Below are 23407 nucleotides of genomic sequence, written 5' to 3'. Positions count from 1 at the left end.
CTCGGATTGTACCAATATTGACATCTGTATTCTGTTGCTCATGTTTCCATTTCTTCTATAGTTGCTGTAAATATATATTTATGCCGACTACACATAATACTGAGGGTTTTATGTACGTTAATGGTTCGTCATCTAGTATCTACTGACTAATAATGTATTCAATAAAATATATATATTTAAACCATTTTATATATTAACGAATCATCATGATTTTTTTTCAAATTTCATATTTGTTAATAAATTTTGTGTCACCTGACTCATTTTTTGGTGGTGCTAAACAACACTTTCTAACAACAGAGCGAATTGATTTGCCAAAATTATTGATAACGCTGACTTATATTACCATACGACATTATCGCAAATGCCTGCTGCCGTCGTCTTTGTACATAACGGCGTAATTTGGTAAAATTCTACGTAGGAGTGGTAAAATTTTACGTACATAATGTGAAATTTTATTTACTTGCACGCAACAAAACAAAACTTGCACGCAAGATGGTACGCATGACTCCTAAATGCTGGCGTAATCGTGTTTTTTTCATAATTGTTTGATTTTATTCAAAATTAACCACTTGTAGCAATAAATAAATCAAAATAAAAATTGTGATAAGTTTGCTGTTTTGAGAAAACTTAATAAAAAGATTAGTTAATTAAAATTAATTAGGAAAAAAAAGATTGCGCCAGCATTTAGGTATCATGCGCAACATCTTGCGTGAAAGAAATCATATGTTGCGAGCAAGTATATAAAATTTTACATAATGTACGTAAAATTTTACCACTCCTACGTAAAATTTTGCCTGCTAGGACCTATCAAAACAAGCGCATGCGTTGAGAAAAGAAATATAGCAGATTTTTATCTGAGACTCTTTTTGATTTATATTGCTTGATTATAATTTAATATTTAGTGCAAGTATCTATACAATATCACTGAAATTCAATTCTCTTTTCTATCACATTGATAAGACAACACTACACCCAGAACATGGTTCGGTGGTAAAATGGCACTGTGAACGGACGGAGAGGACAAATCTCGAAATTACCGAGAGTACTTTACTCGTGGGTTCATTTTCAAAAAAGTTCACCCTTAAAAAAAGTGTCAATATCAAGACTCGAACCCGATGGGTCATTGGTTTGTATAGAGGAGAAAAGCAACTCGCGACAAAATTTTGAGGCTAAGAATTTTGACAGGTATGATTTTCATAAAGTATTCGCCTCCTTTTCTATCTCACAGGAAACCTGGGAACGAGGTAGCTGTCAAACTAGGCCAAAATGTTAAAGTCACTCACAAAATGAACTTTGAGTGATTTGAGTTCATTTCTGACGTCACGATTTTCTCCTCTATAAGCCACTAAATGGGATAAACTGTTTTAATGAACGAATGAACACGATTTGTTGTAGTTGTAGCGCGAGAGGTCATTACTCTAACCAAATAGTACTTTAACTTTGAGTGTACCATTTTTTTTATTAGCTAGGGCAAATGAACCTCATACGATACAACAAAAGTTTTGATCGTGATTCGATTATGCGAAATCTCACACAAACCTTCGGATAATCGAACTTCGGATAATCATAACTTCGGATAATCGAGTCTGGACTGTACTTTGTTTCACAGAACCCATGGTAAATTCAATTTGTTTTTCGGGAAAACTTAACACATAACCTTACGTGTGCGGCAAATTTGCCATGCAATGTTTGTAAGCATGCTGTTTTTGCATACGGCATATGGTATTCAATGTTACTGTATTTAATGATGAGTCATAAAAGGCGTCAAATTGTTTAATTTCTCGTCCATGATGTTTTATAAAGTACTTTATTATTTCTTCAAAATTTACCGTAAATTCTTGAAATTAAAACAGTGCCAAAAATAATGAAAATGTTGCTAAAGTTGAAATGAAATAGTTCGAACGTATTTTTTATTATTGCATTGAATATCATTTGTACATCTAGACCTAAAAGCTCACAAAAAAGTAAGAAAATCAGGGCTGAGCTGTAGGTGTAGGTAGTTTTTTTCAATTGCATGAAAAGTCTGCACTTAAAAGCAGCTGCATAAAACAATGTTAGTTAATAATTAGTTAGTCTACAGTTTGGGTACTAGATTCACAACTCAAAATTTTGCTACGCGTGATATTTAAAAACATGACGCAGGTAATTAGCTTTGAACTTTGCACATTTGCATGCAATATGTGGGAGTAGCGAACAGCACTAACTCTCCATAGGACGCAAAAAGGGGGTTTAACCCCCTGTTCCCTGGGAAGAAGCAAGGAGACGGCCCAGCAGGCCCAGCGTTGGAGGTGCAGCTACGACAACAAGCGGCGATTACCTCACTCGGCAACTTCTACGGAGATCAATACGGACATCGAGCACAACGGACCGAGCATCACCACAAAACACAATCGTGTTTTTTTAGGCCTAGAATAACAAATTTTATTTAATTTTGATCAACGGGAGCGAATGACCCATAGGGTTAAAGTTCCCCCAATAAAATCAACAACAACAACAACAACTAACTCTCCATGCAAACTTTGGAGAAAAACCATTCGGCCCTGTCTAAATATTTTTTGGAAAATTGGAATTCAAATTCGAAAAAATCGAATTTAAAAAATTGTGAAAAGTCCCTACAAACCTTCGGATAATCGAACTATTAATACCTACATACTGTAATTTCAATCTATTTATGTTTTTTTTTATGAAAATTTAGCAACAATTATTTCAATTCTATATTCTATGGTTATGATTAAATTTTACAAGAAATGTTGCAAAATTGTTCATTTTTCTTCTGATGCATTTATTTTAAGAAAAACCATTCGGTCCTGTCTAAATATTTTTGAAAAATTGTGCACGCGTTTCTGGGGACCCCAAACTTCATGCTTCTCCGCGAGCTGAGCCTGCCCAAAATTTTGTTGATGGGTGTTAAACAAAGTTTTGATTATCCGAGGTGAAAATTTTCCGAGGCCTTCGAATAATCGAGTCTGGACTGTAGGGGAGAGTGGGGAGACTTGATCCCCCTCGTCAGCATGTGGGTAAAACAATTAGCTTTGTTCTAGAAAGTTGTGCGAAATTGACTAAAACTCATTGTAGAAAACAAAGAAAAAGTTAAAAACATTTTTCTAAGAAGTGCTGCAAAAAACTTCCAAGAGATCTCTTTTCTTTGTTTTGATAAGTATAGAAAACACTCAAAAATTATTCAAAACAATATTTTTTATACATGAATTGTTTGATAAACATATCAACTCCAAAACCGTTACGCATTTGACGTTAAATTTATCGTCATACTATTTTTACAATCAATTGTTGAAAAAAATGCGTTTAGGGAGACTTGATCCCTGCATTTTTACAGTCACTGGAATCAGCCTCAAGATTAAATAATTGGGCTGGGTTTTCGTACATAGTTTCCTTTAACATAGTTGTACATAACTTACTGCAGTTTGAACCATTTTTCAAAAGTTTTGTAAACAAAAATTACCCTGGGAAGAAGCAAGGAGACGGCCCAGCAGGCCCAGCGTTGGAGGTGCAGCTACGACAACAAGCGGCGATTACCTCACTCGGCAACTTCTACGGAGATCAATACGGACATCGAGCACAACGGACCGAGCATCACCACAAAACACAATCGTGTTTTTTTAGGCCTAGAATAACAAATTTTATTTAATTTTGATCAACGGGAGCGAATGACCCATAGGGTTAAAGTTCCCCCAATAAAATCAACAACAACAACAACAACTAACTCTCCATGCAAACTTTGGAGAAAAACCATTCGGCCCTGTCTAAATATTTTTTGGAAAATTGGAATTCAAATTCGAAAAAATCGAATTTAAAAAATTGTGAAAAGTCCCTACAAACCTTCGGATAATCGAACTATTAATACCTACATACTGTAATTTCAATCTATTTATGTTTTTTTTTATGAAAATTTAGCAACAATTATTTCAATTCTATATTCTATGGTTATGATTAAATTTTACAAGAAATGTTGCAAAATTGTTCATTTTTCTTCTGATGCATTTATTTTAAGAAAAACCATTCGGTCCTGTCTAAATATTTTTGAAAAATTGTGCACGCGTTTCTGGGGACCCCAAACTTCATGCTTCTCCGCGAGCTGAGCCTGCCCAAAATTTTGTTGATGGGTGTTAAACAAAGTTTTGATTATCCGAGGTGAAAATTTTCCGAGGCCTTCGAATAATCGAGTCTGGACTGTAGGGGAGAGTGGGGAGACTTGATCCCCCTCGTCAGCATGTGGGTAAAACAATTAGCTTTGTTCTAGAAAGTTGTGCGAAATTGACTAAAACTCATTGTAGAAAACAAAGAAAAAAGTTAAAAAAACATTTTTCTAAGAAGTGCTGCAAAAAACTTCCAAGAGATCTCTTTTCTTTGTTTTGATAAGTATAGAAAACACTCAAAAATTATTCAAAACAATATTTTTTATACATGAATTGTTTGATAAACATATCAACTCCAAAACCGTTACGCATTTGACGTTAAATTTATCGTCATTCTATTTTTACAATCAATTGTTGAAAAAAATGCGTTTAGGGAGACTTGATCCCTGCATTTTTACAGTCACTGGAATCAGCCTCAAGATTAAATAATTGGGCTGGGTTTTCGTACATAGTTTCCTTTAACATAGTTGTACATAACTTACTGCAGTTTGAACCATTTTTCAAAAGTTTTGTAAACAAAAATTACCAGCTTTTGTAAACATGCTCAATTTTGGTCTAAAAAAGAAAATTTCAAATTTTTCAATATTTGAAACTATTTGTCCTTCAGTATCAAGGGGTTTTAGGCTAGCTTAAGTCCTTTTCAGGGCTGGGACCGTTTCCCAAGTAGTCGTAGACCAAAGCTACTAACTACTCATCACTGAGGGTCGGCATTAGTTTTGTAAACAAAAATTACCAGCTTTTGTAAACATGCTCAATTTTGGTCTAAAAAAGAAAATTTTAAATTTTTCAATATTTGAAACTATTTGTCCTTCAGTATCAAGGGGTTTTAGGCTAGCTCAAGTCCTTTTCAGGGCTGAGACCGTTTCCCAAGTAGTTGTAGACCAAGGCTACTGAGTACTGACTACTCATCACTCAGGGTCGGCATTACTACTAGGCAGATTCAAGGGAGACTTTCATCACACAGAAAAAAATACGATATCGATTCCACTTCAGCACTTTATTGGGTGATTTGTATGGTGTGGGTGTGGGTTGTGTGAAGTGTAGGTGGTTTGGGGCACTTACCGCGCAGCTCAGCTGGTTCTCGTGCCGGTTGGTCGCCGCCGGAGGAGCTCCTTCGCTCACACTCCGCGGCTGGAACTGTTCCTCTCGTGGGGGGGGGCTTGTTCTGCTGGCTGACGGTAGCTTGTTGTTCTGCGCTGCGGTTGTCCGGTCTTCGGCGCCGGGTGCAGCGGTTCTGCGGCCTTCGTGGCCGGTACAGTGGTCTCCGGACTTCGTGCCGGGTCGGATGGACGCACAGCGGGCGTTTCTGGCTTCGTCGGGCAGGCTTCTTCCCTCGTTGGCGAATCGGCAGCCCCAGAGTTCACTGATTCGGGCTGCCGAGAGGGGACTCTCCCTAACGATTAAGGCCAGCGGCCTGAGAGCTGTCGTCCTTGGCGTTGATGGCGCGGGGAGGCGCCAGACGACGGTCCTACTACGTTTAGACGTGGGAAGCTACCTACATGGGATTCACGCAACCCCGGCAGACCAATCCGAAACGGACTCGCACTCGCGGAACCTCTGGGTTCCGCCGTTGTGGGGGCGCTTGACTACCGCCACTTGGAGCGCGACCAGTCCGCTCGGAAGCCTGAATACAAGAGGCCGATCTTCCCCAGATCGAGCTTTCTTTTTGGTTTTCCCGAGTCCATTTTCCAACCAATTCCCAATGTGTCAACAGCTGCGCTGTCAGGACACCCCACCGGGAAATTGGTCGGCTTCAGCCTCGCATACACTGAAAGATTTGCCCCATCCCACTGTCAAGTGTAGTGAAATGGTAATAAAAATACTGAAGTGAAACTTTCCTTCGTCAAGAATTGTGACCAACGGTTACATATTTTACATGCTAAACTTGTTATATTTTGAACACAAACGTGTAACCTATGGTATTTGCATCCCAAGATTAGTGCGATCATTTGTTCCGCGGCACGTTACGGAGGGAGCACTTGAGAAGGCTTGCGGGCAGAACGACCTACTAGCGTAGCTGTCCAGCCCCTACGGACGCTACCAACGCTGCACCGCTAGTTGCGCTAGTCACCGCTAGGAGCGCACGAGATCATCGTAAACGCCCGCCTTGGGTAGCGGCGATGACCAGGACGATGGGACGATGGGACGAAGGAGTCCAGAAGGGGGAGGTTGAGGATCGCTGGGAAAACCCCGCCATTGCAACGGTGACTTTGCCTGGTATCTTGAAGAGGACGGTCGATATCCGTGAAAATCACCGTCACGAAGTAGTGAAATTTTATAAGTGAAGTGGAAGATCCGGTAGACGCCATCCCGGAGAAAAGCCGTCCGACGATCTGGAGATCCGGACGCAAGCAGGAGGAGCCTGCGTTGATTTGTGGACATCCAGGTAAATACCGTTGCTTCCCCGATCTATCGCCGTCCAACCTCCCTCCGCCATCGCTAATTTCCGTCCCATTGTGCCCACAGAACCCCTCGGTGTTCGTACGCTTCGCGTACAGGCCGGCACAGACGCATTCGTCCGCCGTAAGCCACCCGACACCCGCGGTATTCCCCGCGCGGTACATCATACCGCCGAGCACGATCGCTCACGCACGAGGATCGCCCGCGACACCGTTCCGGTGTGGGAACCGCCCTCGCGACGCCGCCATTTTGGTCTGTGGACCAACCGTCGCGAGATAAGACGCCAGCCTCGCCAGCCGTTATACCAACCGACGCCGGAAACCAGGCAGACCGGTGGATTCGACCGCCGTAGTCCCAGAGTCCGTCACCATACTCGGGAGCGTCGAGGCAGGTGGCGCAGAAGAGGGTCGAGTACGAGAACAGTATCTGACCGCCCATAGTGGTCGCTGAACGTGAGAGAAAGACGTGTCCCGCCCCGGTTGACCGAGTCCCGGAGGTCGGTGGAGGCGTGTAGCCGTTGTTCCAGGAACGCGAGCTGAGAGTGGAGAGAAAGCGGAAACAGCAGTTCCGGAAAGGGCCCAAAGAAGAAGGAAGAAAGACGTGTGAGGTAGGATTAGATAGTAAGGAAGTGGGGGATCGAGGAACGAAGAACGCGCAGCTTGAGTCTGCTGAATAAAACACGAGTTTCCGGAATAAAGTGGGTTTGTTTTGTCCGTTGGTCCAATCGAGTGTTTCCCTTTCCGATTCCGGATTAACATGCCGACCCTGAGGCAAAGAGGGGGGTCTCACTGATGCTGGGGTAGCCCACCATTAGTTACAAACGTACAGGTTTAATGTTAAATTGTTTTACTTATAGAAAATTAAAAGTTTGGATGAATAAGAAACATTTTGCTTACGATTTCTTCAAAATGTTGAAAGGGGGATCAAATTACCCCCAACATTTTAGTGTTACAAAAATGATAAATCATATACTTTTAAAGTTATGAAAATTAACAGTGTTTAAATCAAGAAAAGCAAACTGAAGCTAAAGAGCCACAGCTGACCACTTATTATGTAAACCAAATGTAATAATTATAAGAAAGATTCAATAAAGTATATTTAATTCAAAAAAAACCCAACATTTTGAATATGCCGGTTTAAAATATTTTTTTAAAACGCTTGGCATGATTCGAAGAGTTTATCTGATGAAGTACCCTTATCAGCCAAACATAGTTGAATGTTTAAGCTTTCAATTCATGCAATAAGTTCATAGTTTTGTGAGAAATTGACAGAGTTATGTGCGATACAAAAAAAGGGGATCAAGTCTCCCCACTCTCCCCTATCTAATTTTAAAGGCGCTTAGATAATGGTTTTGCTGTTGCCCAGTCACGACGTTCTAACAGGATTCTAGCAGAATTCTTACACCCAAAATTCAGAATCGAGATAATCGTTCTCTCAAAATTTATTGAGGGCTCAGTGCCAAAATCGATAGAATAATGGTACCAACTCACACCATCATAACAAATGAGTTCATTCGTTAGTTGAATCAATAAATCTCCAACAAGTGTCATACATCAACTTCTGACTTCTCCATGGTCACCAAGCTGTGGTGGCCGAGGCAGCTAAGTCATTGGATTGGTTTGTCAAAGGTCTCTGGTTCGATTCCCGTTGTCGACACTTTTGGTTTTTTGTTTGACGGATGAACTTTTTTTGCAAATGAACCTCGAGAGAATAGTTCTATCGCCCATCTCGAGCTGTGTTCTCTGCGTCCGTGAATGGTACCACTATTCTCTCGACTCGAGACCATAATTCTCTCGGACTAGCGCTGCCAGTTTTGGGTGTAGAGAGCTGGATATTTTTAGAGCTTTCTGTCTGCGATCAGCAGAGAAGCGAGTCAGACGTGCGTCCCTCACAAACCAAAAAAGTGCTAAAAAGTGCAAAAAATGCCTCACGGCAAGAAAAAGAGGCGGTCCTCACCAGCAGGATCGGCAGATTTGAAGAAGCTAAAGAATGCCGAAGAGCTACCTGCAAAGCCAGGCAGTTTGAGCAAGGACGCTCAAAAATTGTCTGGAAACCAGTTCGCTACCCTCCCTGTGGACGTGAGCGAGAAGGAAGAATTTGAACGACGGGAAAAGTTGCCACCCATTTTTGTGAAAACATCGTCATCGGACTCGATGCGAAAGTGGCTGACCGGGTTTATCAAATCTGGTGCTTTACGAGCTTCCATTTGCTTGTGTGCTGATGGACTCAAAATTCTGCTACCTAGCAGAAAGGATTACAACTACGTTCGGGATTTCCTGAACAACACAAAGATTGAATACTACAGCCATGACGATCCAGGTAAACGCCCCATGAAACAGGTCCTCCGTGGCCTGTACGACATGGATGTGAGTGTGCTGAAAGAAGAGCTCAAAACTCTTAAGTTGAACGTGATCGAAGTCTTCAAGATGACGAGACACAACAAGGACATCAAGTATCGTGATCAACTGTACCTGGTTCATCTCGAGAAAGGATCGACAACGAGTTCTGAGCTGAAAGCAGTTCGGGCAATTTTCAACATCATCGTGACTTGGGAACGTTATCGTCCAGTGCACCGTGACGTGACACAGTGTTCGAACTGTTTGCAGTTTGGGCATGGTGGAAGGAACTGTTTCATCAAGAGTCGTTGTGCAACCTGCGGAGGTGAGCACAAAACTCAAGCTTGCAACATAATCAACGAGAACATTGAAGCCAAATGCTTCAATTGCGGCGGCGACCATTCGACCAAGAATCGAAGCTGCCCAAAACGAGCTGAGTTTGTAAAAATTCGGCAGCAAGCGACGACGAGGCACCAACCAAATCGTCGCAAAACACCTTCTTTCACGGACGTGGATTTTCCTGCTTTGGTGTCACCTGGAGCGGGATCTGTTCGAGTGGTTCCAAATCTGCAGCCATTGCCGTTGAATCAGCGGCAAAAAGTTGCAGAGAATACAACACCTCCAGGCTTCAGTCAGCAACCGAGGGAAAACCAACCAGCATCAACGGATGAAGGCAGCAGTGACCTGTTTTCACCACAAGAACTTCTGAACATTTTACTCGTTTTAATGATTTTGAATATTTCAATGAATTTACTTTTTTAGTTTTAAGTTAGGATTAGTTGTTACAATGTTTTTTTTTTCTTTTTTACCCAAATGTATTCGAATCAATGCAAAAATGTAAAACAATTTGAAGTAAATAAATGAATGTGAACAGTTAATAAGAAAACGAAAAATATAACAAAGATGAAGAGCATGTAGCCATACCACTTAGAATGTAAATGAAATGTAATTATTATAAGAAAGTTCAATAAAGACATATTTAATTTCAAAAATTTAGAGCTTTCTAGCAGAAATGTTCCACCGTTCTAGCAGGATTCGGACAGAACCAGCTCTGCTAGAATATTTCGTGACTGGGTGCTACTCCATGAATTTATAAAACAGTAATGTTCACCTGAGATATTAAAATTTATCTGGTATCAAACATGCATCCTTTTACCCATCATGCACTAAATGACTGATTGATTGCATTTCATAAATATTGATATATCTTGTTTACTTTCATGTGTATCACATTGTACATTGTGTGTCAGTGCCAATATTAACTTTCGATAAAATCCAGGACTCATCAGCATGGTGTCGGCAGGATAAATCTGTAACATGATATTTATGAACTGTACCGATTTACACACTGATTCTATTTACTTGGGCACTTTGCGGCGCAAAGAAACCAACCAGTCAGGTTAGGGTTTTCAATGTTGCGTCGGAAGCAGAACAACATGTGCTCCTTCTGTGGCTAATGCGTTCATGAGCGAAATGTGTACAGAATGTGTCAAAAGCCGCGCTATGAAAACAAAGTATCGATGTCATCTTTGGTGGTCCGTGGATATTTTTGATTATGAGTCGCTTGGAGTGAACCAATATGATAATTATTTTGAAAAATATTATTATCATTTTTTGGCAAAGAACTAACGAAAGCTGTGCAAGATTAACCACGGTGTGGTCATAATTGATTCATTTACAATTCCAGCACCGTGACACTGGGGCTTTGGTCGTCAATGTGGCGGCATTTTTCGTTCAATTTCCGAATCTGCTCTATCTAGTGGCGCATGAATAAACAGGTCAGACAATCCAAACACGATTACCGAGACGCCACCTAATGTAAACAGTCCAAATCGATTCCCACCGTTCGATGATGGAAACAGTGTCTAGTTATCACCGAAAAGAAAAAAAGATGAAAGACTAACATTTTTCAAAGTTACTTTGCTGTTGCTTGTTTTGTTACACATGTACGGCCAAACAAATGGATCTACAAGATAATTAAACATAATATATACAGTTGGAGTCAAAATATTGCTATTTCAGTTGAGAAAATCGAAGCTTTTTTATCTCACTGTTTAACACAAAATACCTAAATTATAATCGAATATATTTTTATTTATTGAATATTGTTGAAAACAGTTACTGGAATTCAACAAGATGTATTTTCAAACTTATATTATACATAACGGATTTTTCTTATAACATGTGTGTATTTTTTTTTAACTCAACTGGATCACCCATTCAACTCCAATAGATGCGTGAAACAAAACATCCTGTCCACAGCAACTCACAGAATACATTGCATCACTGTCACGAAAATAAGTATATACCGACTGCTGGGTGATCTTTCCCAAAGAAAAACATATATTTCGCTTGTGAAAACAGAAAGTGACACAAAATCAATTAACAAAGATAAATAAGTAAATATTTTCCTACTAATAGGAGGTCTAACTCCACCACAGCGAGTTTGGGGCAAGGCAAGCAAGCAACGGTTCAACGGTTCATGCCATCTCACGGTAGTGGCTCGACCTGTGAGATGCTGTGAGCTACAAGATGATTCTAATCAATTTCATGCTTCCTCACTTTACTTTTCACCCGACTGTACTGCCGTTCTACGCATAATTGTCCCATGTCAGTTTTGGACGAATTTGACTGTATGACATTTTTAAGTTTAGTTTGATGTGTACTTTAAGAAAAACACATAAAATCTGGTACTTTGTTCGCAAACTCATTAAAAACAACACCAAGTCTGTTTGTCCCATCGTTAAACTTCTACGCATAATTGTCCCACCAAGTATTTTCTAACACAGAATCATCAGTTTTACTAAGCATTACGTCTTGTTTACCAGTTGTATAGCAAGATAATCCCAAATAAGGGGGATAAATTGCTAACTGGGGCGATTAGGGACACATAGGGCAAATAGGAACCCACGGGACAATTATGCGTAGAAACACAGAAATCGATCGAAAAATTTCAATCGCGTTTTTCTCAGTTCACTTTTTTGAACATGGGACAATTATGCGTAGAACGGCAGTGTAGTGTAAACGAAAAAAAAACATTGTAAGGTTTGTTGTTTCTTCGGTATTTAGGTAAAGCAATCTTAAATAAGCTCTGTTTTGCTAATTTAACGAGTTACGCCAACAACAAGTTTTTTTTTCAAATTAATGTTTTTGTCCCTTTAAGGCCGTTGAAAATATATTTTAAAGCTGATGTCGCCCCGCCCCTCGCCCTTCAATCGTCCCGAAAAATCAGAGGACAACAATTCAATATTATCATGTATCTATAAAAAAAAGCAAAGCAATCCACTTTAACGACCCCCCGGGTCATTTGTGGTCTCTGTTGCAAGTTTCTGCTCATTTATAGGCGTCCGAAGGTTATGGGTGGTGAGTCACCCAAAACCTCTTTTACGCAAATGGACCGACGTTTTACTTCCCCATCCGATAGAAGGCCAGGACGATAAGGCGGAAATCGAACCCGCGACCCATAGCAAGTTAGGGGTTCGTTCAAGAATTACTAATCTAATCTAATCTAATCAGACCCTAGCGCAGCCAATCTTTCGAAGGGATCCTGGAGAGTGCCTTAGGTTAGATGACGCCTAGCACTCTTCTTGTCATTTATTAACATTTGTAGTGCGCCAATGCATTGAAAATGCATTGAAACATCACAAGCGTTAAAGCGGCCAGGCCTACTGCGTAAAGCCGTATCGCAGAGATGACTCGTAATTGGGTTGAGTTTGAGCACTGAGTGTTCGAACAACAACACAATTCTGAATCGACAGGGAAGGAAGAAGCGTGGGGACACACCACCATACGCTCTGAGATTTGGTTGTATTCGTTGGGAGCACCATGCTAAGAAGGTTTGGTACTCCGGGACCTTCTGGGATGGGACATTGTATTTCCACGAATGCCCTGGACACTATTTGCCGTGGTTATAGCGCCACAACTCGCTCTCTGTAACAGTATTCCTAATTCCAGTGCACGCTCACCAAGTCGTCATGGCCTAGTGGTTAGCATTTTTGCTTACCAATCCAAAGGACGGGGGTTCGAAAGGGGTTCGTTCAAGAATTACGTCCATGAATAGGGGGAGGGGGGGGGGGGGTCTGAGTTTTGTGACAGCTCATGTTAAAGGTATAGGAAATTCCCCCCCTCCTCCCCCTGTCACGCACTATTCCTATTAGGTATAAAATCCCGAAAAACTCTGGACGTAATTTTTGAACAAACCCTAGGGATCGGCAGCCGAAGCCGCTAACCACCGCGCCACGAAGCCCTCTCTTTATCTATCCGCCTAAACCGAAAAAAGATCTCTGATCGGGATCAACATTTTTCTGAAGGTTACTTGGCCAACATAATTTACCACGTATATATATTTTTTTTTGCTTGTAGGGTGACCTACACCGTGCTAGGGTGGTCCCAAAAATGGACATTTTCGTTAATTTTAGCAAAAACCACATTTTTCAAAAAATCATAACTCCACACCATTTCAAACGTTGTTGGTTGTCTTGGACGCTAAAGAAAGGTGATATGTTGGTTTTTCTAGGAAAAATAGTCTTAAGACCAAAACATCTAGCCTGAGATATCTAGCGTTTTTTTTAAAAGGTTCAATAAACTATTTTGTTTCATATGTTTATAGGACCTATTCAAAAAAACTCTTTTTGTCTTTTTGACAGTGTCTGGACCAAAGAATATAATATTTTTATCAAATTCCTTGGACAATTTTACGTAAGTAAAAAAAGTAAATCTTTCCCTGTTCCTGAGGGTTCCCATGAAGAGTATCGGGGCCGGCATTTACAAAGCTGATTCAGTGACAGTTTATTAATCAACTTAATGTTAACATGTTAAGGTTAATGCTATCATTCCATAGGTTGTCTTCCTAAGGTGTCTTAAGGATCTTATTTCTAGTTTGTGACGATACACTACCTTCCCTTTACTAAGCAATCGAATCCAGAAGGGAAAAGATCACCAGCTTACGAGGCGGAAGCGTTACCACTGGGCTACGTGGCTCGGTCTCAATTATACGTAATTTTACGTAACATACTCAAACATGGGAGGTGTACATTAACAGAATTCCGAGATAAGAGGACTTTTGTTAATTTGATTTTGTTAACCGCGGTGGATTTTCTTGAAATAATTCGAACTGTCAAAAATCCACCAAAGCATCTACCACATTGATCGCACAAAAATCTGTGGTGGACCCTTTTCTACCACAGATTTTTGTGCGATCAATGTGGTAGATGCTTTGGTGGATTTTTGACAGTTCGAATTATTTCAAGAAAATCCACCACGGTTAACCAAATCAAATTATCAAAAGCCCTAAGATTTTTTGAGAATAAAAAACGCGCAAAATCGAAAAATTGACAAAAACGGGAAAAAACTAATTTTTGCATTAAAACTGCAATAACTTTAGTTGCGGCTTTAAAAACCGAAAATTTTAGTACAAAAACATGTTTAGGTCATCGCTGAAATTTTAAAAATATCGCAGTTTTAGTGAAAAGTTGATTGTTTCCATTTTTCGCCATTTTCTCAATTCATTTTTTTTATTTAAAAAAATTATATCCTCGGAATTCCATTTTTGGTCCAGACACCGAAACAAAACGGCATTTTGATGTTAGGCTAGATTTTTCGGTCTTTAGACTATTTTTCATAGAAAGATATCACATATCACCTTTCATTAGCGTCCAAGACAACTAAAATCGGTTGAAATAGCGTGAAGTCATTTTATGAAAAATGTGGTTTTTGCTAAAAATTACGAGAATTGCCGTTTTTGAGACTACTATCACGGTATAGGTCACCCTACAAGCCAAACAAAAAAAAAATATGGGGCAAATTATTTTGGTCAAGGAACCCCAACAAATATTTGAGCCCGATCGGAGAACTTTTTTTCGGTTTAGGCTCTTTTCAAATGGAATTGCTTTATATATAATATAAGCTAACAAATAACTTGATATCTTGCCAACAATACACCACAATGTTCAGAGTATAAAGTTTGAAGTGCTCCATTCAAACTTATATGCAATGCTACTTGGCTCCTGACATATTTTTATCAAAAAGTAAGTATTCTAGATCTTAAACACCATGCTTTTTCGTCTTGTAAGTTGGCGTGATCGGTGTAATGATTTTTTCTCTTGATGGATTCACATAGTGTTTCATGCGTCATCCCATCAATTATTAAAAAAAAAAACAAAAATACAATACTGTGTTGTAATATTTTAAAAGACTGCGGTAACAGAAAGTCGTTTGTTTGCTATCTTGTGACAGGGTTGCTGTAAAAGATGGGAAGTGTTACAATGTATAAATAATTTAGGAGAGATCACTTTGTGGTCCATAGAAACACTTTCTCTTTGGTTTCATTTTTTTTTATTTCGAGTAATGTATGCAACCCTGTTTGTGATTATTTAAAATCAATTTACCTCAAGTATTGCAACATTAGTTTCAAACATTCAAATTATGTGCTCATTTGACACTCAATTATGTATTTTTACCCCTTCCATCATACTTTTCTTCATACGTGACCAACACACTTACTCACACAAACACACGCGTCGTGTCAACTTTATCAAAACGCAGTTATCAAGTATATTTATCCTTATCGCCCAAATTTTGATTCCTAATAAGCGGTTTAATATATACACGAAGGAAACTGATAAAACACATTTAGTCATAGAGCGGCATCGAACGAGTTGAAGCAGTGTGATTTCCGATACGAATAAGACTGGCACGAGGCAGTAAAACGGCTTGATTTTATTTTCGGAAAGATTCCAGTGGACTTTGAGTTAGGAAATCAAAAAAAAATTGTTTTGACATTTTGAAATATTTGAACTGTGAGTTTAGTGTTGCAGTGAGTGAAAAAATCGATTGTGCTGGATTCCTTGGCAGCAGAAATGGGTTCATCAAAGCGGAAGTCTTCCTTTCGAATAGACGACATCCTTCACCAACAGGCAGAACAGCAGCAAATGCTGTTTCATCATCAGCAACAGCTGCAGAGCAATGTTTTGAAGCAACTTAGTGAAGCATCTCACTCAGCCAGTTCCTCGACGCCGTCATCGACCTCAACAGAATATTACAACGCACAATCCAAATCTCCCTCGGAATCACCTGTTCCGATTCCGTCCGGACCAACGTCTCCGAAGAAACCCACTGCCCTTTATCCCAACTTGATGGACCTGCAAAAGAGCAATTTTCCACTCCATCTTCAGTTTGGCATGCCTGCGTTTAATCCGGCCCTTAATCCAGCTGCACTGAACGCGGCTTATCTGGAACATTATGCTAATGTGTTGCAAAAAGGTAAGTTTGTGATTCTACAGACCTATAAAATGAAAAAGAAAATGCATACTACTAGTCATATTTCTGACTAGTATCTCCACAATATATTTTCAAGTTAAGTCTATCATCATCGATCGGTTAACCGATTTATCTAAAATTTCCACCAGAACCATCCATGCCCATACATGCTTATAGAATCGACAATCAAATGTTCAGATTGATCTGTGATACACTATAAAAAAATAACCCTGCAAAGTCACAAAAAACACCAAAATATGAAATGAAAAATTTTGTTCGACATCAGAAAATTACCCTTCGGGGTTATTGCAGATTTGAAAAGCGCCTTAAATTTCCTTTAAAATACACGTCGCAAAAGTTTTAACAGCTGAAAACCGAAAAATGATAAATACGTTTTTCCCGACTTTTGAGGAGGCCATCAAATTGGGCGTCCAATTTTACACAAAAGTCCCTTTAACACAAAATTTCCAAATTATCACAATATTTCTAAATTATTACTACATGCGGACCTCGGATGCGTTATCAGGGACCAAATGGAAGAGGGGTCGGGGCAAGTGCTGTGTAAGTTGGCGAAGAATTACCTACCCATACGAGTAACATTATTTTAAGGCTCTGGAAGGCATTATCTCCGATCGGCCATTTGGCGGTCATGTTTGTTTTAGAAAAACATCCAAATCTTGATTCAGAATGTTTCAATCAAAAAATGGTTTTCTTTGTGTTATTTGTAGGAGCATTTTACATATAGTATCATTTTTTAATTTCAATTTACTATTTCTGGACCCTGAATTCGGAACCATCATTGACAGTCATTGCCCCAAAAGTGACAGACACAATCTACCATCTTAAACCTATCGAGCTGTCAAATCTGCAACATGGAGTTCAACTTTATGTAAAGTTGCTGTGAAGTTTTCCCTGGAACTTCGAAAGGTTCAACACCATGTTGCACGCACAAAATACTAGATCAAAAAATCTCTTTTCTTGTGACATCGAAAATGTTAAAAACAAATGTAATCATTTTTGATCACGGTTGTGAATCCAGCTTCCACCCAGTCAAATCAATCCGAATTCTGAAACGGAATCTAATTAGAATCGTATACAAATTCCGTTTCAAACGCAACAACCGGTTCGAACACAGAACCGGTTGTTGCGTTTGAAACGGAATTTGTATACGATTCTAATTAGATTCCGTTTCAGAATTCGGATTGATTTGACTGGGCATTAGTGTAAGAAAATAATTATAGGGCCATCCACAAACCACGTAGACACTTTTTTGGCGATTGATCTCGCTCCTGACAAAAAATAGTTTTGTATGAACACCTAGTCTGTAAGCTTATAGGTGCCATGAAATCAAGAAACAATGCGAATCCTTTGAGACTCCATTCTTAGAATAAAACCATGGAGGCGGTTGGTTTCCATGAATGATTACATGGCACCTATAAGCGACATTTTGGGCAGTTATTATTTGGCCGAAAATGAATTAAGATTTAACTATGAAAAATCATAGATTTTGAAGTTGAGCTGAGTTATAGCGTTATAGAAAAAGTTACAAAAAATCCTAAATTGAATGTTATAGACCAGAGATTATTGTCCGTTTCTACACGCCGCGCGGAATTTCAGAATGTGCCGCAGACACTGTTGCCAACGATGCAATTCGAAGAAGAAGATCAACAAAAACAAAAGGCGCAGTAGGGGATTTGACAGCACGCATTTGACTAAAGTGCGGGGCGTCGTTTCGAGGCTGGTATGCCGCGTGTCTTTTTCGGGAATACGCACAATATCATCCCTACCGACCTTCCATTCTATTTGGCAGAGAGTACTCGCGTAGAAGAAGGGTGAGACTTAAACCGGGGTGACTTTGATAGGATACCAATTTGTTTTTGGAATATTTTGCAACAGGTAAGGTTTTACTAAAGATCATTACTTTTAAAACATGTACTGAGGTAGGCCACACAAAGTCCTTGCACTATTTTGTAAAAATGTTTTTTTCAATAATGTTTAGAAAAATAGTTACGTTAAAAAGTCAAAATCATATTTAAGATGTTCAAACCTTATTTGTACGTTAAATGTACCATCACTAATGTAGCTGATATAGTTTTTAGAAAAAAAAAATAATTGATGTTTATATTTAGTTTATAAGCTTTTTAACAAAAAACATATAAGTTTTAGGTAAAATTGTTAAAAAGTCGAAATTTTGCCTGAAATTTGTTGAAACTGGTTTTGTTTATAAAATTATCAATTTATACTGAATTCGAAGCACGAATCACAAGTTTCCACATTTGACATTAAATTTGTTCAACTAATTACTTTAGTTAGGATTTTTTAAATTGTGTTTTAAAACCACATATTATTTATTATTTAAAAACTTATTTACCCTTCTCCTAATTGAAAATCGTCCAAAAAATCCGAAAATCAATTCCGTTTTCCGATTCAAAATCAAAATGTTCATTGAGAAAATCATGACACTTTGAGAAGTTTCAAATAATGACTTTCATCAACATTTTCTTAACTAACATCTTAAACTATTAAGTTTTATGAAAAGTTCTTTTTGAGGTGCTTTGAACACTTCTCTATGACGGTCAGTTTTATTCTAAACCATTCCGTACGTATTTTAATTGTACTCTTCATTTTGCGGACAAATCGCAAACCTATCAAAGTCGCCCCGTTTTACTGTACGCACAATATCATCCCTACCGACCTTCCATTCTATTTGACACTAGCGTACTCGCGTAGAAGAAGGGTGAGAATCGTGTTGTGGTAAGCGATTCAATGCCTCCAAGCTTTCTTTTACTAAGCTTACTAGGATTCCTTCCTATATAAAGCTTATTAAAAACTTAAATAAGGTTTATTCCAAGATGTTCAATAAAGCCACAGAAAAAATATTTACGCTTTGTTGCAATCGCTAGCCATATCACGTGATATCATACTCCACGATTTTGTTGATAGGACGAAATAAAAAAGTTTCGTGACGAATTCGATCCAATAACGCAAAAACAGCTCAGTCACTAATCTCACAAGCGCAATATCGACGCCAGTTAACAAGCCTATTTGGGGTAATGTTTCCTTTGAACATTGCCACCAGTCAAAGGGAACCGCCGCCGAAAATATGCGGTAATCTTTCAACCACGAGATTTATGGAGACTGCCCAATATCAAAGCGAATCGATGGCGTTGATTTACAATCGAACGAGTGGTTATTGTGATATTTTTTCACTTTTCGGGAGCTCCTTTTGGCGGGCTACTGTTTGCGCATGATAAGCTCCTCCGCTGTGTAATATAAACGGAAACCGGCAGCCGATTGTGGGCGCTAAATAACTGCTGGGAGTGTTGCCACAATCAAGCCTCGGAAAGGATTTAAAACCAAGGCTTACAATCGAAAGTTGCACGAGTAAGTGGTACAATATTTAAGGATAAAAATACACTCTGAATCACCTATGATTTTTTCATTTTTCACGGGACTGGTACTTATTGGGGTGATACAAATTTGTTTTTTTTTTAACATATTTGGACTTGCTTCTAGTTGTCACATGTTCATTTTTTTTAGTTTTGAGCTTTATGAAGCTTATTTTTGAAAAACAGTTTGCTTCGAAAGACTCGGTTTCATATTAAGCATTATTTTTATAGATATACTCGATTATCCGAAACCACGATTGTTGTTGTTGATTTTATTATGGGAACTTTAACCCTATGGGTCATTCACAACGATTATCCTAAGGTTTGTATGGAACTTTGAATAAACGAATCAAAAACCATTTTTTTATATTTTTTATTTACTTTTTGCCTTCCTCACCTCAGTGAGGAAAGGCTTTAAAATCACTCGAAAAATGAACTTCTTTATTAGACCTCGTAGATCCACCTTCACGTATACCTATCGACTCAGAATCAAAATTCCGAACAAATGTCTGTGCGTTTGTATGTCTGTAAGTTCGTGCACCGAAAAATGTGCACACGATTATCTCCGGACTGGCTAAAACCGATTTGGACTGTTTTGGGTCTCATTCGATCCGTCTTGGTGTCCCACAAGACCCTAGTCAATAATATGAAGTTTAGAAAAGTACTTCAAAAGTTATTCTAAACAAGCCTTACCCAACAATCTTCATTCTGTCTTTTTTCGTTTGTTGACGTTTTTAACTTTTTTGCTTATTCAGCCTCCTGTGATCAAAATTTGATTTAACGTAACTTCATCTGCAGATTTTCCGGAATCGGTTCCAGAGTGGCCAAAGTTGTAACTTTTTGGCGTAAGAACCTTCCTTGGACTTTTACGAACCCAACGCAACAAAGAGCACCTCGATCCGACGTTCCGTGCCGAATTGATTCGCGTTCGAACAAAACCGTCGATTTTTTTACATATATAGAAAACGATTTTAGCTTAACTTCGGAATATTGTAAAAAGGGTGGTTTTTGTAAGAAAACCCGTCATGCTAAACATTTTTAGAAAGGTATTTGAAAGACCTTTCCAACGAACCCAAAACATTGAAGATCTGACAACCCTATCAAAAGTTATAATCACTTAAGTGTTATTTACACCTACACTTTTTAGAGGTCGGATCTCACATATTTTGATGAAAACTTTGTCCGGATCTACCATGTGACCTACCTGGATGGATAATCAAAAGATCTTTCCAAAGAGTCCAAAAGATTGAAAATCTGACAATCCTATCAATAGTTATGAGTGCTTTAGTGTTTTAATTCACTTTTTTGATGCCGGATCTTAGATATTTTGAAAAAGTATGTGAGCAATTCTCTACCAAAACCGGAAATGGATTTTATTTGTATTTTTTTATTTGGCTCAAACTTTGTGGGGGCCTTCCCTATGACCAAATAAACTATTTTGTGTGATTGGTTCACCCATACAAGTCTCCATACAATTTTGGCTGCTGTCCATACAAAAATGGTATATAAATATTCAAACAGCTGTAACTTTTGAGTGAATTTTCTGATCAATTTGGTGTCTTGGGCAAAATTGTAGGTATTGTTGAGGACTTTTGAGAAAAAATAGGTACATGGAAAAAAATACGTATGTTTGATTTTCGAGATTTTTTGATATGTTTTAGGGGACAAAAATCCGCAACTTTTGAGCGATAGAGAAACATGGTCAAAAAATCTGCCGCCGAGTTATGATTTTTTGAAAAAATAGTGATTTTTGGAAAAAATTGAAGTTTCATGCAAAAACAAGTTTGACATTACTTTTTAATGCAAAATTGAATTTGCAATCGAAAACTACTCTACAGATTTCTTGATAAAGGGCTCTGTTTTCATGATATAGCCACCGAAAGTTTGATTTTAGCGAAATATTTGCAGTTTTTCAATTTTTAAAAATAGTGACCATCTCTAAAAATATTTTTTTAAAAAAAGTTCAGATAATTTGCTATAAAATTGTCTAAGAGCTATAAAATTGTCTAACACAAGAGATTGGACCTCGGGTTGCTGAGATAGAGCCGCTTTAAGAAGAAGAAACAAAGAAGCAAATTATGGTCCGATTTTCAATTTTAATACATAAAAAATTCGTGAAATTTTCTGATATTTTCGATAAAAATATCAAGACTAGCATTTTAAATGGACGTAATGTTCAATGTTTGGCCTTTTTAAAATGTTAGTCTTGATTTAAAAATTTATATTTTTTTCGAATAGATCGGAAAATTTCACGAATGTTTCATGTATTAACATTGATAATCGGACCATTAGTTGCTGAGATATCGTCATTAGAAAATGGTGGGTTGTTTTGGTGAGATTTTGAAAACTTCAATTTTCGTGTTTCTTTTTCTTAAAGCGGCTCTATCTCAGCAACCCGAGGTCCAATCTTCAATGTCTCTTAGACAATTTTATAGCAAAACTTCTCAAAAAAAATATTTTTAGAAATGGTCACTTATGGTCACGATTTTTAAAAATTTAAAAACTGCAAATATTTTGCAAAAATCAAACTTTCGGTGGCTATATCTTGAAAACGGAGCCCTTTATCAAAAAATCTGTGAAGTACTTTTCGATTGCAAATTCAATTTTGCATTAAAAAATAATGTCAAACTTGTTTTTGCATGACACTTCGATTTTTTCCAAAAATCACTGTTTTTTTTTTCTTTCAAAAATTCATAACTCGGCGGCAGATTTTTTGACCATGTTTCTCAATGGCTCAAAAGTTGCGGATTTTTGTCCTCTAAAACATATGAAAAAATCTCGAAAATCAAAAATACGTATTTTGGGAAACTGAGTTTTAGGAAAAAAAAAGTTGATAAAAAAATCGGCAATTTTTTTTTTTTCGTGTACCTATTTTTCTCAAAAGTCCTCAAAAATACCTACACAGAAAAAAATATGTGAATTTACTCGACACGGAAAACATGAATCACATGTAAACACAGTTGATGTAAACTTGAGATTCGACGTAAACGGTTGAATCACACGTAAAATCATGTTTTTACGTATAATTTGTTGCAAATTTACATCAAATTACATTTAAATTTAAATGTTTAATGACGTGCAAAAGTGTTACATCATAAATGATGTAACATTCGGAAATATTTTTTTGTGTGTACAACTTTGCCGAAGACACCAAATTGATCAGAAAATTCACTCAAAAGTTACAGCTGTTTGAATATTTACTTACCATTTTTGTATTGACAGCAGCCAAAATTGCATGGAGACTTATATGGGTGAACCAATGACGCAAAATAGCTTATTTGGTCATAGGGAAGGCCCCCACAAAGTTTAAGTCAAATAAAAAAATACAAAAAATAAAAATGGTCGAAATCGGCCGATTTCGTAGAGAGTTGCTCATGTGTTATTTATACACTTTCCTCAGGCTGTGTAGTGTATTCACTTTATGAATGTGAGGAAGACACCAACCACCTAAAGGTGGATTAAGTAACGTTTTCAACATCAAATTAGAGTTCTGCGATCAAATTTTAGTAAAATTTGAATACATTTTCTCACCTTTATTTTGGCCGCCATTTTGGATCTCAAAATTCTGAATCACTTTACTGCCCATGTTCGCAAAAATGTCCGATATGCAAGCTGCAAGCTCCGTGTTCTCTCCGTGTGGGCTCGGTTTGTATCCCGCTTACTTGATTTTTTTTTTGTGTGCGGAAAAATGGTACTATTAGTACCGTAAACTGGGGTCAATCGGGACACATGGGGCGAATAGGGACAGCATTTTTAACCATGTTGGAGCACAATATTTTGATTTTTCTGGTTGGTTTCGGTTAGAACAGACTCAGGCCAATAAAATGTGTACATTCATTTCTAAATTTAAAAGCTTTAAGTGCTCTAAAAA

The 23407-nt window shown here is 38.2% G+C and overlaps 2 protein-coding genes across 2 annotated transcripts in view; both read left to right on the top strand.

The window, feature by feature from the left end:
- Nucleotides 1-6274: 6274 nt before the first annotated feature.
- On the top strand, nucleotides 6275-11414 carry LOC119769645. Its single transcript, XM_038262914.1, has 4 exons — nucleotides 6275-6366; nucleotides 6437-6540; nucleotides 6621-6902; nucleotides 11332-11414. Exons 1-4 carry the CDS (start codon nucleotides 6275-6277, stop codon nucleotides 11412-11414), a joined length of 561 nt encoding a protein of 186 aa, XP_038118842.1.
- A 4122-nt stretch (nucleotides 11415-15536) lies between these two features.
- LOC6034771 (hematopoietically-expressed homeobox protein hhex) overlaps nucleotides 15537-23407 on the top strand; it is a 32871-nt gene continuing 25000 nt past the window's right edge. Inside the window, exon 1 of the mRNA XM_038249157.1 lies at nucleotides 15537-16150. Within this exon, the coding sequence (XP_038105085.1) occupies nucleotides 15748-16150 (403 nt within the window). The 5' untranslated portion in view covers nucleotides 15537-15747. The remainder of the gene's footprint in view (nucleotides 16151-23407) is intronic.

Source organism: Culex quinquefasciatus, chromosome 1 (genome assembly GCF_015732765.1).
Source record: "Culex quinquefasciatus strain JHB chromosome 1, VPISU_Cqui_1.0_pri_paternal, whole genome shotgun sequence".
Lineage (NCBI taxonomy): Eukaryota > Metazoa > Arthropoda > Insecta > Diptera > Culicidae > Culex > Culex quinquefasciatus.
Note: the sequence above shows the minus strand (reverse complement) of the source record. Positions and strands in the feature narration are given on the sequence as shown.

Excerpts from the sequence above, each read along its gene's own strand:
- LOC119769645 (XM_038262914.1), top strand. The coding sequence starts at position 6,275 with ATGACCAGGACGATGGGACGATGGGACGAAGGAGTCCAGAAGGGGGAG. Across the intron at positions 6,367-6,436 it reads GCCATTGCAACGGTGACTTT|TGAAGTGGAAGATCCGGTAG; the intron begins GCCTGGTATCTT and ends AAATTTTATAAG. Across the intron at positions 6,541-6,620 it reads GTTGATTTGTGGACATCCAG|AACCCCTCGGTGTTCGTACG; the intron begins GTAAATACCGTT and ends TTGTGCCCACAG.